The sequence below is a fragment of the Larimichthys crocea genome, chromosome XXIV (assembly GCF_000972845.2).
Source record: "Larimichthys crocea isolate SSNF chromosome XXIV, L_crocea_2.0, whole genome shotgun sequence".
Lineage (NCBI taxonomy): Eukaryota > Metazoa > Chordata > Actinopteri > Sciaenidae > Larimichthys > Larimichthys crocea.
In genome coordinates this window covers 189,638-207,922 of record NC_040034.1, presented here as the reverse complement: position 1 = coordinate 207,922, position 18,285 = coordinate 189,638, and the positions used below count along the sequence as shown (strand labels likewise).

The following is an 18,285-nucleotide window of genomic DNA, read 5'->3' as shown; positions in this document are numbered from 1 at the left end:
TGGTATGGCAGATTTTGTTACCTGAGAGCCAGGATAGCTGTTTCCACACTTTTTTTTATGCTAAGCTACGCTAACTGGCTGCTGGCTCCAGCTTCATAAAACAGATTTAAGAGTGTGATATCAATCTTCTCGGTTAACCCTCATCAAGAAAGTACATTTTCTTAATATGTGAACCATTTCCTTCGAGTTTTAAAACACACAGACAGAGGCCAAAGGTCACCAGCTGATAGGATAGGAAAAATGTTAATGAAAATATTCAAACATCGTTTTAACCGACTGTCATTTCCGCAATAATTCCATGCACATACCATTCCTCTGCCTGATTGCCATGGGACCGTAGACAGGCATGTCTCTCAGGGTGTCATCTTCCCTGCCTGAGGCCAAACAGTCTTCAGATATCACTCTCTGACAAGCCTGGGAATTGACTCACTTAAGGGAACACAGGAACTTCTTATCTTCCTCTTCGGTATTTTGAGATTTGGATCGATGAAGAAAACAAACTACTTATTTCCTTCAGCTATTTGTCTCACTTACACTCCGCAAACATTTCCACGTCTGACCTGTTACACTACTACTTAACCATGTGAACACTACAGCTATGTGCCAGTGTGAGGTTGTTGGGAGGGTCATGCACCTCCAGGAGATGTGAACTCCTTCAGCTCTGGTCTCACTTCCTCGCGCTGACAATGGAGCGGAGGTTAGAGGTGAAGAAATGAAAGTAAGGGAACCACAGGAATCACTCAAGGTTAACTCCTGCAGATTGAACGACTCCCCTGTGACAAGTACTACTTAGGGCTGTGCTGAAGCACTATAACAATGGCAGGTCATTTGGCACTAATGGGCCAGCATTCTCTCAGATCACTTCACAATAGCAGGAAAAAGAAGAGAAAAGGCCTCTTTTCATCTTACTTTCAGATGCTGAATATCTGCAATTATGCAGCTTTCGTGCAGTCATGCAACTCATCACACATGAAAGTCTAACATTTTTTTACCGAAATGAAAAGTTGGCCAAAGATTAAACGTTGGAATAAATTACAAATATATAATAAAACACTTTTTTTTTGGGACCAGGGACCACCATGCTCTCCCAAGATGCCTCAGTCAACCAACACTGTTATCTTGTGCTGCCTTCAGCGGCTCCAGATTTGGAGACTGAAGAGTCGTTAAAAACTATTTGTGACACATTGAAGTTCTTTTTAGCAGGAAGTAATAAGTAAATGAAGCCAGTTGCAGATTGTGGTTGATGTTGAGATGTCTGAATCTGAGCAGAACAAAGCTACTTTGAAGCACAGAAAGGAGTAAACAATGTAAAGTACTAACTAAAGAACGACGGTGACAAGATTTAACACATTAAGATATTAGGAGAAAAAACGAAAGTTCTGTTCTTCACACGACAGCAAAATAATTCCTGTCTGCTCGTTTGTTTGGTAACTTTCTATTAGAATATTGGATTTACATTTCTTGATGATAGCATTTTAGAACTTTTTATAGGCTAAAGTAAAAATATGCCTGGTTTTCTTTTTAAAACCTTACTTCAATAAAATCTTATATATTAACAGAATACTTTTCAAGCACACATAGACCAAATGTTCAAAGTGCTCAGCAAAAAATAGGAATTTGGACATATATAACTCCATGACAAGTGGGAAAATTGGATGAAGATAATGTCCAGAACGGTGCTAAATGAACCTTGAGCTGCAAGAATTAGTTGATTGATTAGTCTCATTATAATAATCATAATTTTTGATAGAAACATGGCTAAAAATGCTGCTTTCAATGTCTTCTATTACATTAAACTTAGACTACATTTGGAATTTTAACTAAACTAGACAAAGACACCTTCTGATTCTCTCAGAAACCATCATGGGATCACTGTTTATAACTTATATCTGACTAGACTAAAACAATTAACCAACTCATCTACAAAACAATGGGAATTAGGTAATGAAAACAATCATTGGAGCAAAAGAAAACAATGTCTTATTGCTGCATGTAGCATACTAGAAAGAGAAATATTAAATCATCCTTTAAACTACTCAAAGAATGATTTAAATGCCATATTATTTGCTCATTATTAGTAATATTAGCCTCTTTGTTTTGGGTTTGCACATGTGCTCTCAACTCAAAAGTTTCCGCATTTCCGACGGTGCCTGAAGGCGTCGTGAAGTTGCGTGTTTCAGCATCTAAAAGCTCCCAGCTCATTTCTAGAAACAGTGACATACTGAGGCTGTTGTAATCCTCCATACCTCCCCTCTCTCTCTCTCTCTCTCTTTCTTTCTCTCTCTCTCTCTGCTCCACCTACCCACAAACTCTGCTCTGTTTTCCTCCCTCTCTCTCTCTCTCTCTCTCTCTCTCTCTCCCTGCAGAGCAGAAATGCAGCAGAGCTTGATCTGACTTGTCCTCTGCTGCTCAAACTGTTTTCCTCCTCCTCGGAACTTATCTGTGTGCTCTACTCACGCTGTGATATGGCAATTTCTGTTTCTCTCCAGTGTCTGGGACTCATCATACTCGCAGCAATCCTCCTGCAGACCATCGCGGTTGCTGTCAGCTTCATGTACTTCAACAAAGTCCTGAACACGGTAAGGATAATGCGTTTGTTTCCCCCCCCCCTCCTCCTTCCTTCATTTAACACATAATGATAGCACTAGTAGACTGCCAGATAAGTGAGGAAAGGGGAGGATAGACATATTTGGATGATGACAGAAGAAGTTACAACTTTTTACTTTCAGCAGTTTAACAGTGATCTGCCATTCATTTTTTATAGAGATACCACACCAGTGACACAATTTTTACGAGATATCACCACCTGATCTCTGTGCAGGAAGGTCTCATGGAGTCTTATGATCTTCAATAATCTTTTATAGGCACACTTTAGGGATTAAATATTTCAGAAAAATACGTCCCCGGTTCTTTGCAAGAATTTCTGCCCATTCTAATGCCGGACAATGAGAGAGGAGAAAGTTGGCAGAGTAGATAACAGAACAACAATGGCAGGAAATGAGACTTAGTTAGGACTCCCGGGTGGTTAGTGACACCCCTAAAGCAACATGTTTCAAACTTTGAGCAGATATTATGACAAAGGTGATAGATCCAGTGCTGAGCTCTGATTGGCCGAGGCACAGGAAAATAACCCATCTCATCTGTGATTTACCTGTAATAGGACGAATGCATGCCCACTATTTATCCTTTGGTGCCAGGTACGATCTCCCACAGTGAAGTGTGTAACGCTTAAGTCACACGACACCATGTCACATGTCAGAGTTTTCTGATGGATGATAACTGTAGCTGCTGTTAGCTACTAGGCTCAGTTAGCCGTGCCCAATCTGATGAGGATTTAGTCCCTGGGGGCAGTGGGCAATCTTTCTGAACTTTCAACGTAGCCAGCCGATACAAATAATGGATATCTTGGCCAAGACTTCCTCTGCAGTCCGATTATAGCAACTTGATATTCAAGAATGACGAGTAAGACACATTTCTGCCTGATACCTGCATGTGACTGCAAGTGTTGTCATCTGGAGATAGCTGATGGGTTCTGAGATTGCATTTCAGCATTTTCGCTCTTTACAAGGATTGTTGCAACCAAAGCTCACTCACTCCGACACGGTTGGTCAACACCGCTCGGACTACAAGCAAAAACCAAATTGCCTCCAGTGCCAAATTCATGGTTCCTTCACGCCTGCAAGCGTTTGCATTCACAGGTAGATTATCTGTTTATAGAGATTAGCCATGCCCAGACTGGAAGCCTCGAATGACACGGGGGAATGTTGGTGCTACCACAGCAAGGAGGAGGTTTTCAAGCTGACGAAAGCAACACCGGTACCACGTCAGAACCAAATCCTGGCGAGTGAGCAATATGACTGAGCTCAACAGCCTCTATGGACAACATAGAGTGAACACAAGAGTAAATCTCGCATAGATAGAGTTGTTGATCTATTTAGCGATTAATCTGTTTGTTATTTTCTTGATGAATTGATAATCCAAGTCGTGGGTTTGCAGCAGTTTTGCTTCTTTTCTGTCGACAGATGCAGGAGAGTTTCTCCCGGAGTAGCGTTTCCTGTCTGATTAATGCAAACCTGCGCTCCGAGTCCGAAGATTCAGCAGAGGATAAGAAGAGCGATCCCTGCTGGCAAGTCACGAAACAGCTCCACTACCACATAGAGAAGGTTTTTGATTTATTTTTTTTAAATCTAACTTCAATTTGTGCTTCAGTTTTCTGTCATTTGGGGTGCAAAATGTTCCTTCTTTCATATTTGGGAAACCAGTGGGCAGTTTTTACATGTTCTGTCCACAGTCTTGTGGCATTTTTATGAATTGTAATTTGCATGTTACTGAGACACCACTGGTTAAAAACGCCAAACTGATGTAACTCCACATAATTTCTTCTCAACTCGTACTCTGACTCACCCAAAGGAAGAACTGCTGCAGGTCAACAGATGACATACTTGTTGACCCAGAGTGAAGACTGAGTGATTCATGGGTGTGACAAAGTCTCTTGTGAATTACTGATTAAAATTCCTTAAAAAAGCGACGGTACCCAAAGAGGACAAGTTTTAACCCCGCCGCCTCTTCACTGTCTCTCTGGGTGTTTTTACTTTCAGACGATGGCTGACAGATTCCAGAAGGAGATGAGAGGTGAGAACAATGCCGACATTGACTGTCAGTTACACCTAACAGTGTGTCTTTTTCCACTAAAAGTGTCCTGTGTGTTTTTTTACAGATAAGCTGACAGGAGTGCTTCCAGTCCTGGACCCTGAGGTCCGAGGGGTCCCTCTTCCTAAAGTTGCTGCCCATGTGACCGGCATCAGCTCGTCCACAGAGCTTCCAACAACAGACGGTGAGGATCTTCTTTTTAAATGTAGTTTAGAAATAGAAAATATTCAGTTTTGAAATGAAGGCCTGAAGCACACATCCCTCACACATACTTGTGAGTACTGTGTTGCTTTACCCGTTACCTTTCCAAGGCCGGAGGTGAGGAATGTGCTTCAAGGCTTCTCAGGCTGCTCTCAGAACTAGATGTTTGTCAGGACCTGCAGATGTGCAGCTGCTCTCTCCTCGTCAAAACTGTCCTGTAGTTGTCTTTTCAACGAGTCGGCGTCTCAATTACTTCAATATTTTCAGAAATTCCAGGTATGTGTTGTCCTTACCAAATACAATTTTCTTATTTTATGATTTGTTTTTCACCTTGATCTAGCGTTAGACAGACGCGGTGGAACAAAGTGTCCTGGCTGGAAATCGTGCAAGGATCTGTGTGATGTTTATTTTCAGAAGAAGTTTATTTCAATCAGCAGATTCTTGGAAACACACGTCTGTAATAAGGAGGAAAAAGCATCCCACCTCATGTCATTACATCAACGATCATCTTACTTTAATTGCAGTCAAATTATAAGCTTGTTTTATTTATGCAAGGTACTCATCAGTTCTTCCCACACAATTATAGCTTTTTTATTTTATTTATTTAGCTGAACCAAATACATTTAGTTTCAGTTTAAAGCCATAACATTTTTCAAAATGCTCTAAACTTTTAAGTTGACAGTAATAATATAATTAGTGCAGTCTATGTTCATCTCAGTATCTTCTGGGAGGTCTGTGGGAAAGAGGAGGGTGGAGGAGGGTAGCACCAACCATTGCTGTATGCCGAAGCGTATTTTTGATACAACCACTGGAGGGTGCCAAAGTCAAAGCTTTACTAATTCTCCACTAACGTCTTTAAAAGATAAATCTGATTAGTGATGTTCTGTATTTGTTCCAGACGTTTCTTCCCTTTATATGTTGTAAACAAATCCCATGATCTGATCTTACCGTAAAGCATTTATATCCATGTAGCCAAAGTGTGATCTCGTCCAAAAAAACTATTAAAACTATTATTACACGTCAAAGTTACATAACGTTGCATTATGTTACTTCATTAAAATAAACGCGGGCACTGTAGTTCGTTTTGAGCAGATACCACATGCAGCACAAATACTCATTATTGATGCACGGAGAAAAATTGTTCCCAACAAATTCATCTTTTATTCATGTTCGAGCAGAGATTGATTAAAAACTACAGTTCCCATGTTCCTTTTAAAAAATGAAGGTACATAATGAAAGAAATGCAATGTGTTTGAAGATAGGGGAAGCCTGATTTTAGTATTTTCATTGGGTTTGATGATGAAAATGATACAGAATATAGTTAGTCTTATCCTTTTTTTGTTTGTCCATGAGGAATAGATATGTTTTTTTTGTAATAACTAAAAGGCTGGTCAACCTTCTTTCTTTACACACATACCTCATCTGTTCCGTTGACAACAGTCTGCTGCTTTTCAGCAGGAGACTTTAAAATGCACATCTGTACGCCTCATTTACAGACTAAGAGTTTCCTTTAACATTTGTTTCTTATTTGAAGAGCAGTGTCTGTTTATACTCAGGTCAACACTCCCACCTAAAACGCCTTAATTGTCACATTTATGCGTGTGTGTGTGTGTGTGTGTGTGTGTGTGCTTGATCTTATGTGTTTTATGTGGCGGCTGCAGGCTTGCGGAGCAGCAGGGGCTACCTCGGGGAGCGAATCAGAGCGTGGGAGGGCCAGAGAGGTCTGTCCTTCCTGCAGAACATGGAGCTGAGAGGAGGAGAGCTGTTGGTACCCAGAGCCGGCCTCTACTACATCTATGCCCAGACCTACTTCAGACTGCCCTCCACGGAGGAGACAGACGGGGAGACCGGGGAGGCAAAGGAGGAGGAAGGAGCGCAGCTTGTCCAGTACATCTACAAGAAGGTTCGGCTTTGTGCACCCTGACATAAATAATCCATCCATAGCTCTGATATTTTGATGCTTTTGATGGATAATTCCAATATTTGGAGAAAAACAATGGACCAATCAGAGCTTTGTGGGCGGGAATAAGACCGAGGACATCCTGTTTTTACGTGGCGAGGTGCTTAGTTACGCCTCGGATGTATCATATGAGCTGGATACAGGGACTCACAGATGTTCAGGACTCACCTGAACTCAAACTTTACATTAGGGTGACATCGCAAGACAGATAAAAGTCACTTTTCTAGGTTATGGGAAGTTTTGACAAATAAAAAAAAACCCTTCATGGATTAAAAATCAATAATACAAAGAGTGATCACCAACTTTGTTTGCAGTTTGAGGCGCCTTGACAACAGAACACAATGTCAGGCAGGACAAACTGACACAAACTGAGTCTGTTTATTGTAAGTAACGATTTTCTGATAACACATGGAAAGAGTGTCCTTGAATGCACCGAAAGTAGGAAATGAAGCTTTTCATTTCAGATGGGATCTGTGCATCATGCTTATAATCCAATGTGATATGATAACATAATGTATAATGTAATACTTTGTTCATGAAGGTTTTGGTCTTGCTCCACAGATGAGTTCCTATCCGGTCCCCCTCCTGCTTATGAAATCGTCCCGGAGCGCCTGCTGGCCTCGGGGTCAGGAACCTGGTCTCTTCTCCCTGCATCAGGCCGGTACTGCCTTTCTGAAGCCTGCTGACCGCCTCTTCATCACCGTTAGCAACGCGAGCGCCATGGAGATGGACGGGAGGGCGAGCTACTTCGGGGCCTTCCTTGTGGGGTAAAAAAGAGAGGGGAATCTCGGACAAGGGTGTCCGGGACTGGGATGACTTGATGGACGTCTACAAAAGTTTACCCAAATGTCAGGAGTTTGCTTGGAAATAAGCAGCTGTCTGTCTGAGGATACAGTGTTGAAGAAGAACAAACTATGAGGAGTGCAAAGGACTTCTTCCAGTGGCGGACTCAAAGTGACGAAGAAGAAGTCACAGTTAAACCCCACACCAGATACAAACTCTGTTTTCAAGGCTGGTAAACAGAATGCACAGTATGAGCAAACACGGATTACATGGTGCATTCACAGCGAGGAACATTCGGAGCAGCACAATAGACGCAGATTAAATGTTGCTCTCTCGTGTTTGAATGACTTCTATTGAGAGCAGACTGAGCTGTTTTGCCCGCAGGTCAAACAAGTCAACAGACGGCTTGTCTTCTCCAGGAAATGACAGCGCTGTCGGACCCTTAACCGGTCTTTTACTAAAAATATGTATCAAGGATGCCACAAGACAAGATTTTAGAAGTTCAATATTATGAATGAAGCTTGTTTGTTTTTTGTTTACAGCACATATGGTTGAATTTCTCTTTGTGCAATGTCTTGAATGAATGTGTGGCATGACACAGATCACGATGCAGCCTCAACGAGAAGCGAGAATGGAATATGACACATTCACACTTCTGTATTCTCTACAAACCAATCCAGATTTTCTGCAGTGATGTATAAATTATTCCTGGCACAAAGTCAAACACGTTCAACAGTGTGTGTTTAGTCCTTGATTCTGTTTGTGACAATCATGGACGGGATCTGAAGGCCGGGGTTGAGGAGGGTGTCCCGGTTCGGGAACCTCCAGAATTGCGTCTTGATTCTGTCAGGTTTCATCAGGCCGTGAGAGTCGGCACCGGATGGCCCCTCCGGGGGTTTGGAGTGAGCAGGTAGAGCCGCTGCTCCTTCATGTTGAAAGGAGCTAGCTGAGGTGGGAGGATGCTCGCTGGATGCCTTCCTTTGGAGGTGCTCATCCAACCTGGTAGGAGACTCTGGCCTGGGAATAACTCGGGATCCCCCAGGAGGAGCTAGAATGCGCTGCTTGGGGAGAGGGATGTCTAGAGCACCATGGCCCGACCCCGATAAGTCGAAGGAAATAGAAATGGAATGTAAAAATGAATCAACAAATGGTTGCTTCAAAAGATTGTTGTTGTTTGATTTCCAGGTCTTACAATACAATAAGACAAAAGCACAAACAATCCCACGTTCCATCATTTATTAGCCAGGGTTGCTGGCATCGTGGCTCTAGGGATGGTCAATATCTCAGCAGCTATTTAATAAAACTGCCATGAAAAAGTTCATTGTTCTTGGCAATCCTGACTTTCCTCTAGCGCCACCTCGAGGTTAAAAGTGGTGGTGATGGTTGGTGGCTTTGAGTGAAGAACTGTTGGATGGATTTCTGAGATTTGGCGCACACGTTGAGGTCGTCAACAGGACAAATTTGAGTGACTTTGCTGATTCTCTAACTTTTAATTTAGCACCATTCATGTCATTTTTAAAAATTTGTTTGATATCTAAAAAACTAAACAACATTCCTATCAAATGTTTGTTGTATTTAGTGCTTATTTACTTGTTTTACCCGTGATTGGTTAAAATTCTTAATATTTTTAACTACTTTTAAAGTTTTTAACCTGTTTCTGTCCATTGATTTTAGGTTTTTCCTCACTCCAATTCTCAATTGAATGAATCACGTCACCAGGGACGGACAATAATTTTTCATTTTTCTGATTCTTCCGCCGCTCTGTACCCCTCCACACAAAAAGACACCCAAACTGAAAAAGTAAAAAACTATCATTTAATACATGTTTGTATTACATGTTTCCATATTACGGCAGTGAATGTTTCAGCAATAATAAGAGTCACTCCTCAAACAAGAGTTTTTACATAAAAAAAAAAAAAGAAACCAAACAAACAAACAAAAAAAAAATACCAAAAACTAATCAGGGTTCAAGTAATGCCCAACAGAAAACATTTTTTTGAAACATTACACAACGCAGGAGGATAGATCATAACTGCTGATCGAACTGTGAATCCACCTGCTGCTTCCTGGTCTATGAGTGGAGAACCAAGGTGTTCGTTTGGTCTGCCCCAAGTCCTCTCTCTCTTTCTCTCTCTCTCTGTCCTTCAGTCTCTTTTTGGTCACTATGACTGGTGACTGACAAAATGTTGTAGTTACAGCTGAGACAATAAAACACAAACACAGACAACACGCAGCCTCTTTGAGTTATGGGAGGGCTTCAAGGTGCTTTAACCAAAAAAAAAAAAACACAAAACACAGACAACAAAAAAAAAAAAGACAGTGGTACCAAATCTCAAACACTTGGTATCAAAAATAGTCTCTGAGTTGGTCTCTAATCAGTCCTTGGTATCAAAAATAGTCTCTGAGTTGGTCTCTAATCAGTCCGGGACGCTACGACAACAGAGAGAAGAAATGCACGCACAGAGGACATTTTTGTCTTGTTAATGACAAACCTATGGCTTCAGTTTATCTAAAACACACACACACACACACACACACACACACACACACACACACACACACACACACACACACACACACACACACACACACACACACACACACACACACACACACAGGCCATGAACGATCCCAACAATCAGAACAGAACTGTGTAATATTATCGTCTATAGACATGGCAAATACTGTAAACAACTGTGCGTGTGTGTGTGTGTGTGCGTGTGTGTGTGTGCGTGTGTGCACGAGAGCCGGGAGGCTCCTTGTTGGTGCTCCTATTGCTATGGTAACCAAGAATTGGTTTGACTTGTAATTTGGCCAATCAATCAGTCTAAGTGCTTACAACGCCCCCACTCCACCCTCCACCCCGCACCACACTGACATTACAGTAAATCTCAGCGGGCGCATGCATACACACTCACTCACACTCACACACACACTCACACTCACACAGAAACTGTGGAGCCAAGCCAAGTGCTTTGACATTATCTTGCTGCCTGAACAATGCCTGCATCAGTCAAGTTCGTTAAGACAAATACATAATCAGTCGACAGTACTTTTGATTTGAGCGAGTTATCGAGATAGAAAAAGGCATACAGTCAGTCTTTTGCGTGAGACGACGACAACAACAACTTCTTCCGGAGATTAGTCGCGAGATTCATTCACAATTTAAAAAAAGGTGTGAACACATACAGGGGGGGTTAATGATTAGTAAGGGCCGTCCTAATACCAATTATGCATTTCTTTAAACATACATGGAGTAATACTCAATAATGTGGAAAAGGCTGTGACGGGGTGACTGAGATATCATGATGCCGTTGTTTTTTTTGTTGTTTTTTTCCCGTTATCATTACGCACCAAAAAAAAACGTGTGCACACACTCAATAATCTATAATAGTGCGCACACATCGACAAACACAAAACCTGGTATGGGTTCCTATTGCCTCTTACAGTATGTCTGTGGTCTATGAACAAAAAAACAAAACAAAACAAAACAAAAAAAGCACCTCTGAAGTACAGAACAGCCTTGGAACCGAGTATAAGTGTTTTAACTACAGGCAGGCAACAATACACACCGGCACACAGGCACAATACAGGAGGCTTTGGCACACCCATGCTAGTCTTACTACTCAGCATTTTCCAACACAGAAGAAGAGCAGGTTACAGGACAGGACAGACCCATAGCTGCCTTAAATTGCCTCCCCTCTGGAGGGAGGGGGGGGCGGTGTACAGGTTTGTCTGACAGACACAATTATCTGCCGTCACATTCAATCAGCACCGAGCTGTCTTTTGTTTGTTTGTCTGTTTGTTTGTTTCCCGGCCTCTCATCCGATCAGCAGCTCCAGGCTGTCCTCGTAGTTGGGCTCTTGCGGCGGGCTCTGCGAGAGGAAGGCCGTCGTCACGGGCGTCCCCGTCGCCGTGGCGACGTTGAGGAGGGTGTTCGTGCGGATGCTGGTGGCCGTCGGGTTGCGGAGCGCCGTCATGCTGGTGAGGTTGATGCCGAGCGTGAGCCGCGTCTGCTCCAGGGCTTTCTCCGGCACGGCGAACGCCTCGAGCTTCTTCTCGCCGTTCGCCATGTAGGAGTTCTGGCAACCTCGACAGATGCAATCCAAGCATGCCTGAGAAAGACGAGCGGGAAAATTAGACACCAATGATACATAAAAATTACAACTTTGAGGATGTGGTCAGGGTTTATTATGAGCTGAAATGTTGCAAAAACATAGTCACAACAACCAATAAAACATGGTCACAGTCTCACCTTGCGGTTTGAGTAACAGGGACAGCGCTGCCCCCTGCAGGTCAGCACAGATGGATTCTGGGTGGCCCTGCCACACTTGCAGCCCTTCTTCTCTACCGGCTTCTTATACGGAGGCCTGACAGGCGCTGGTGGCACGATGCAGCCCGACATCAACCGCGGGTCTTTGCTTCCGTCCTTGGTTTTGGAGCCTCCGCTACTGCGGGCCTTCGCGTGGGGCTTCTTAGGGCCCGGGTCGACGTGCTTCCTGGCACCTTTGTTGTGGTTTGGCGCGGGGCGACTGAGCTTGGGAGGCACCCCGTTGGGAAGGGACGAGTATGTGTGCGCTGGTACGGTTAAGGAGGGTGCGGGCGGTTGTGTGTGCAGTGTCTGAGAGGGGTTCGGAGTGTTTAAGTGTGACGAGGAGCCCTGCAGGATGGAAGCGATGGGGAGGGGTTTCACCTTCTCCCTGTCGCTCTCCGAATGGGATCGCTTACGTTTAAGGCGGACTGGCGGTGGCTTGGAGGTCGGAGGGGGGTCGAAGGAGGACGTGTGTATGTGAGCACCGTGGCTTGCCGCTGTGTTAGTCCTGTCTGTTCGGATCTGTGTGTAGTTGTGAGCAGCGTCCAGCTGTATGTACATTTGACCGTGTGCTCTGTCCGTGGTTATCCGTGTGTGAGTGTGTGTTCTGTCCGGCTGTATGTGAGGAGAATCCCGACCCGGCTGAAGGGGATCCAAAGTCTGCAGCACCTCCTCCACGCTGAGGAACAACACCTCCCCCTCCTCCAGCTCCCTGCTGCTAGATTCCCCATCCCTGAGTGAGCACACAGTGCCTGGAGTTGGGGCTAAAGGTCCAGTGGTCAGACTCAGTTCAAGACCACCGCAACCAGTACTGGACACAGACTGTGGCTGCTCCTCTACCAACTCGCATACTTCCAGCTCAGGAGACGAGGGGTCTAAGTCCTCCAGCACTTCTCCGTTGCATTCCTGTGGTCCATTAGAACAGGGAGGTTCAGAGGAGGAGCTCTGCGGTACGGCTGAGAGCTCTGCCGGAGCAGGAGGTGCCTCTGTGGGGGTAAGAGACTCTGTGGCAGAGGGATTCACATCTTCCTGCGCTAGGCTCGGGTCGTCTGCCTCCATCTCCTCTTCCTGCGACATCAGCACCTCCTCTAGCAAGGCCATAACCTCCGGAGACCCTCCTGCGTGGCTGCTGATCGCCTGCAGCAGCGGCGAATGAGTTACGTAGAGGCAGAGCTTCCTGTAGCATTGCACCAGCAACGAGAGCTGCTTGTTCTCCTGGAAGCCGGTATAGTCCTTACAGCGGCTGCACGACGGCCTGATCTGCATCTTCTGGCCTTTGCAGCCCAAGCAGACGTAATGCTGACACTCTGAAGGTGGGGAAATGGGATCCTGGAGCAGTTTACCTGAGACAAAAAAAGAAGAAAAAAGAGGGAGCTGTTAATCCATGTGTTTGCACTTATGCACAGCAACTACCAGCGATGTTTTAAAGTCATTTCCATTCACCGTCATGCCTCTATATAAACCATTAAAACTGATTCATCGGCCAATTAGTTTCCCGATTAACCTGTTTCCCGTTTGTTTCATAAAACATTTGACCGTGACAAGAAATATCTTGTTTATTTATGACATAAAGCAGCGCTAAGGAGGATTTCCCCACAAATGAGAATCTTGAAAACAGATTAGACAGAATCAATTCATCACCTGATCGTTTTACTACCGACTGGTGCCTTCCCAAGCGGAACAGAGGAATCAATAACAATGTAATGAACTGTGGCTGACGTGGGCTTTTAATTGTGTTCCAAACAATTAACAAAAAAACAACAACAATGAAATTGTTTCTTAAAGGATTAAATCCCCCCTTTGTCTTGGGAACCGGAGTGGGGTGGCCGGTTCAAGTCAAACCTCTCCGGCTACCAGTCCTGCCTAGAGAAATGTACTCAACCCGTTTAACTGCTCCGCTACGTGGTTGCGCATCACTCCACAACCTCTCTCTCTCTCTCTTTACATTTGCATATCTATGAGCCCTTTGTGTGTGTGTGTGTGGTTTTAAATTGCCCCCTGGAGGAATCAATACAGCATCTATTCTTCTTCTAGTCTACACCGTAAACTGTTGCTGTGTCTACACACCCTCTGCTCGGCACATCTTTCATCATGCATGCCCTCTTCTCTGAATTGCAATCTGTGAACCAGTGAATAAAAAAATAAAGCCTGAATGGAAAACACATGGCTCTGCAGCAGACACAACAACAAGAGGAGTCTTGACAAGAGATGACTGAGGGGATGGGGGCTCGGTTGCTAAGGAGACCACGGCGGCTGTGCACGACAAAATCGTGTCAATTTGCCACGAGCACACGCGCACGCCCACCCCAAGTCAATAAGTGATAGTAAAGACACCAAGTGATGCGTTCAAAGGTGTACTCACCACAAACAAGGCAAGCGAGCGACTGTCTGAAGAAGGGCAGCAGTGTGTACATATCCGCGAAGGTGTGAGGCTGCCTCGGGTCACACTGCAGCACGGCCCGGCTGGCGGACACGTACAGAGCGGTCGCGTTAACGGGGTTCATAGCGGTGTGTGGTCCTCCGCAGCCTCGGGGAGGAAAGGGGGAAACAAAAACACTTCCAGATAGCCTCAAGTCTCTCAGGGTGGATGGAGGAAATATAACCCGGCCTGGTGATGATGGTGGTGGTGGTGCAAAAAATAAAAAATCAGCCACTCCAGCGTGCCAATGCAGACATGTGAATTAATAACAGACACGATAATAGATCCGGAGCTGGTTATCGCTGAATAAAACGCGTTAGCTCAGGAGGCGGCTAGGTTGGAGTTAGCATCGCCGGTTTTTGTTTTGCCTGTTCCCAAATCAACCCTAAAAAATAAGTCTCTCTCTTTCAGAACACAGTTTAAACAAACCGGAATGTGTCGTAACCACTCACGTTGTGCCTCTTTTAGCAGCTGCATATAACCGGAAAATAAAAAACGGTTAGCATTGTGGTGGCTAAGCTGTTAGCTTCACGACATCTCAGCCGAAACGTTTTAAAAATTAAACATCACTTTTTTTTTTGTCTTTTTACTATCTAACAACAGCAGCGGTGTCGATGCCTGAACCCGAACCGAACCTCCTCCAAAGGGAGGACGGGATCACGCATTTACTGGTGTGGTTAGCAGTTAGCAGCTAGCCACCGCGTCCCCTCCAGGCGCGCACTCGATGTAAACAAAGCTAACCAGGCTAGCCTTAGCATGGCTAGCGCAGATTTTTTTTTTTTTTTTCAAACCGTATCACTACTAAAACACCAACACCACCTCCTCCTCCACCTCCTCCACCCCTGAAGGACCGCCTTATGCCTCACGCAAAGGAGGGAAATGCAAGCCGTGCGTTTGGTTTTCATACGTTTTGCTGTAAAACTTGGCGAGCAGCGAGCGGAACATAGCTGGCTATTTTTTTTTGTTTTGTTTTTTTAACAAACGCATCAATCATTCGCTTTTTTTTCCTCCAGTTTTTCCTCCTCCTCCTCGCGCATCAAGCCCTCCTCCTCCTCCTCCTCCTCCTCTCTCGACCAGGCATGATCATTAACGCGAGACTTCTCCCCCCCTCCTCCTCCTCCTCCTCCTCCTCCTCCAGTTACCCTGGTTACCGTAGTGTACGGAGGGGATCACATCCCATTCAACGAGCAACACACAACACAGCGACTTCCCTCTTGCCCTCAATTACAGTTTGTACAATTATGTATAGTTTGCTTTTTATATAATTACAGTTTGTACAATTATGTATAGTTTGCTTTTTATATTGTATTTTTATTCTTATGTTGTCTCTTGTCACTGTGTGTAATGCTGCTGCTGCACTGTAATTTCCCAGCTTGGGATAAATAAAGTGTATCTATCTATCTAAAGGAAATACTATTTTAGTCTGACAGCAGACGTGACTTGTTACCTTGGAGATAAAGACTCACACCAAAACATGAGCTTATAAATGTGATTCATTCCATTTCTATTCATTTAATGAGGCCAAATCACAGAGAGCTCCTGGAAACTCGAGTTGTGACTGAAACAATATCATTTCTCACTTTTAAACTTTGCTTCTTCAGCCACTGCCGCCTTCTTCTGGAGCACTGCTCGCAGTAATACCTGGAATTCTACCATACGCTTTATTTATATTTATATCATATCGCCATACTATATTTTATATTGATAATTCTGCTTATACGGCTCATACTATTTTATCTCCAGACTCTTCTATTCCCGGATGTCTTTGCTTGTTTCTTTACTTAGTTCTTGTATTTTATATTTCATGTTTAGTGCTGTTTGGACAGAGAGAAACGTAATTTCAATTCTCTGTATGTCTTGTACATATTGCAGTATTGACAATAAAGCCAACTTGACTTGACTTGACTTGACTTGGAGATAGATAGTAGATAGATGATAGATAGATAGTAGATAGATAGATAGATAGATAGATAGATAGATAGATAGTGTAAGATAGAGAGATAGTGATAGATAATACTTTTTATTTATCCCACAACGGGGAAATTCACTTGTTTCGCGGCGAAAAAAGAATCAAGGAGGGAAAACCAAGTGTACATATTTAAAAAGTACTAAAGTAGAATGTGCAGATTTAAGAATGTGCAGATTTACAAAACAAGTACTGGTAGAAACATAAAAACAACTTAAAAAAACACAACAAAAAACAAACACAAACAAAAAATAGCAATGGACAAAAAATAGCAATGGTTGACATGAACAGAGACTACAACATGATCAGGTGCAGGTGTTTGTAAAGTCTCCAGCAGCAGGGAATGAAGGACCTGCGGAACCTCTCCTTCTTACACCGATAGATAGATAGATAGATGATAGATAGATAGATAGATAGATAGATAGATAGATAGATAGATATAGATAGATATAGCATAGATATACTTTACTTTATCCCAAGCTGGGAAATTACAGTGCGGCGCAGCATTACACACAGTGACAAGCGAAACATAAGAATAAAATATAATATAAAAGCAAACTATACATAATTGTGCAAACTGTAAAGTAAGAGGTAATTGAGGGCAAGAGGGAAGTCGCTGTGTTGTGTGTGCTCCATTGATGGGATGTGATCCCCTCCGTACACTACGGTAACCAGGGTAACTGGGAGGAGGAGGAGGAGGAGGAGGGGGGGGAAGTCTCGCGTTAATGATCATGCCTGGTCGCGAGAGGAGGAGGAGGAGGGGAGAGGGGCTTGATGCGCGAGGAGGAGAAAAACTGGAGGAAAAAAAAGCGCAATGATTGTGCGTTTGTTAAAAAAACAAAACAAAAAAAAATCCAGCTATGTTCCGCTCGCTGCTCCCAAGTTTTACAGCAAAACGTATGAACCAAGCACGGCTTGCATTTCCCTCCTTCGCGTGAGGCATAAGGCGGTCCTTTAGGGGGGGGAGGAGGTGGAGGAGGAGGTGGTGTTGGTGTTTTATAGTGATACGGTTTGAAAAAAAAAAAAAAAAATTTGCGCTAGCCATGCTAAGGCTAGCCTGGTTTAGCTTTGTTTACATCGAGTGCGCGCCTGCAGGGATGCGGTGGCTAGCTGCTAACTGCTAACCACACCAGTGAATGCGTGATCCCGTCCTCCTTTTGGAGGAGGTTCGGTTCGGGTTCGGCATCGACACGCTGCTGTTGTTAGATAGTAAAAAAAAAAAAAGTGATGTTTAATTTTAAAACGTTCGGCTGAGATGTCGTGAAGCTAACAGCTTAGCCACCACAATGTACACCGTTTTTTATTTTCCGGTTATATGCAGCTGCTAAAAGTAGAAAAACGTGAGTGGTTACGACACATTCCGGTTTGTTTAAACTGTGTTCTGAAAGAGAGAGACTCATTTTTTTAGGGTTGATTTGGGAACAGGCAAAACAAAAACCGGCGATGCTAACTCCAACCTAGCCGCCTCCTGAGCTAACGCGTTTTATTCAGCGATAAGAAGCTCCGGATCTATTATCGTGTCTGTTATTATTCACATGTCTGCATTGGCACGCTGGAGTGGCTGATTTTTTATTTTTGCACCACCACCACCATCATCATCACCAGGCCGGGTTATATTTCCTCCATCCACCCTGAGAGACTTGAGGCTATCTGGAAGTGTTTTTGTTTCCCCTTTCCTCCCGAGGCTGCGGAGGACCACACACCGCTATGAACCCCGTTAACGCGACCGCTCTGTACGTGTCCGCCAGCCGGCCGTGCTGCAGTGTGACCGAGGCAGCCTCACACCTTCGCGGATATGTACACACTGCTGCCCTTTCTTCAGCACAGTCGCTGCCTGCCTTGTTTGCGGTGAGTACACCCTTGAACGCATCACTTGTGTTTACTATCACTTATTGACTTGTGGGCGTGCGCGTGTGCTCGTGGCAAATTGACACACACGTTTTGTCGTGCACAACCGCCGTGGTCTCCTTAGCAACCGAGCCCCCCTACCCTTC

The 18,285-nt window shown here is 44.1% G+C and overlaps 2 protein-coding genes across 2 annotated transcripts; one reads left to right on the top strand and one right to left on the bottom strand.

Annotated features, from left to right (window-relative positions):
• Window positions 1-2,147: 2,147 nt before the first annotated feature.
• LOC104920041 (tumor necrosis factor ligand superfamily member 10) lies at window positions 2,148-9,880 on the top strand. The gene is made up of 6 exons (XM_010732192.3): window positions 2,148-2,579; window positions 4,023-4,163; window positions 4,599-4,632; window positions 4,718-4,834; window positions 6,513-6,754; window positions 7,373-9,880. The coding sequence occupies exons 1-6, from the start codon at window positions 2,466-2,468 to the stop codon at window positions 7,580-7,582; spliced, it is 858 nt and encodes a 285-aa protein (XP_010730494.3). The 5' UTR covers window positions 2,148-2,465; the 3' UTR covers window positions 7,583-9,880.
• Window positions 9,881-10,036: 156 nt separating this feature from the next.
• msl2a (MSL complex subunit 2a) lies at window positions 10,037-15,446 on the bottom strand. The gene is made up of 3 exons (XM_010732191.3): window positions 14,269-15,446; window positions 11,850-13,249; window positions 10,037-11,709 (listed from the first exon to the last, which is right to left on the bottom strand). The coding sequence occupies exons 1-3, from the start codon at window positions 14,408-14,410 to the stop codon at window positions 11,416-11,418; spliced, it is 1,836 nt and encodes a 611-aa protein (XP_010730493.2). The 5' UTR covers window positions 14,411-15,446; the 3' UTR covers window positions 10,037-11,415.
• Window positions 15,447-18,285: the final 2,839 nt, after the last annotated feature.

What these genes read in the sequence shown, in the direction of transcription:
- LOC104920041 (XM_010732192.3), top strand. Translation starts at nt 2,466, where the DNA reads ATGGCAATTTCTGTTTCTCTCCAGTGTCTGGGACTCATCATACTCGCA. An exon ending in TCCACTACCACATAGAGAAG is followed by an intron (nt 4,164 to 4,598) that starts GTTTTTGATTTA and finishes TTTTACTTTCAG; the next exon opens with ACGATGGCTGACAGATTCCA. An exon ending in ATTCCAGAAGGAGATGAGAG is followed by an intron (nt 4,633 to 4,717) that starts GTGAGAACAATG and finishes GTTTTTTTACAG; the next exon opens with ATAAGCTGACAGGAGTGCTT.
- msl2a (XM_010732191.3), bottom strand. Translation starts at nt 14,410, where the DNA reads ATGAACCCCGTTAACGCGACCGCTCTGTACGTGTCCGCCAGCCGGGCC. An exon ending in GCTCGCTTGCCTTGTTTGTG is followed by an intron (nt 13,250 to 14,268) that starts GTGAGTACACCT and finishes TTTTTGTCTCAG; the next exon opens with GTAAACTGCTCCAGGATCCC. An exon ending in CCTGTTACTCAAACCGCAAG is followed by an intron (nt 11,710 to 11,849) that starts GTGAGACTGTGA and finishes CGTCTTTCTCAG; the next exon opens with GCATGCTTGGATTGCATCTG.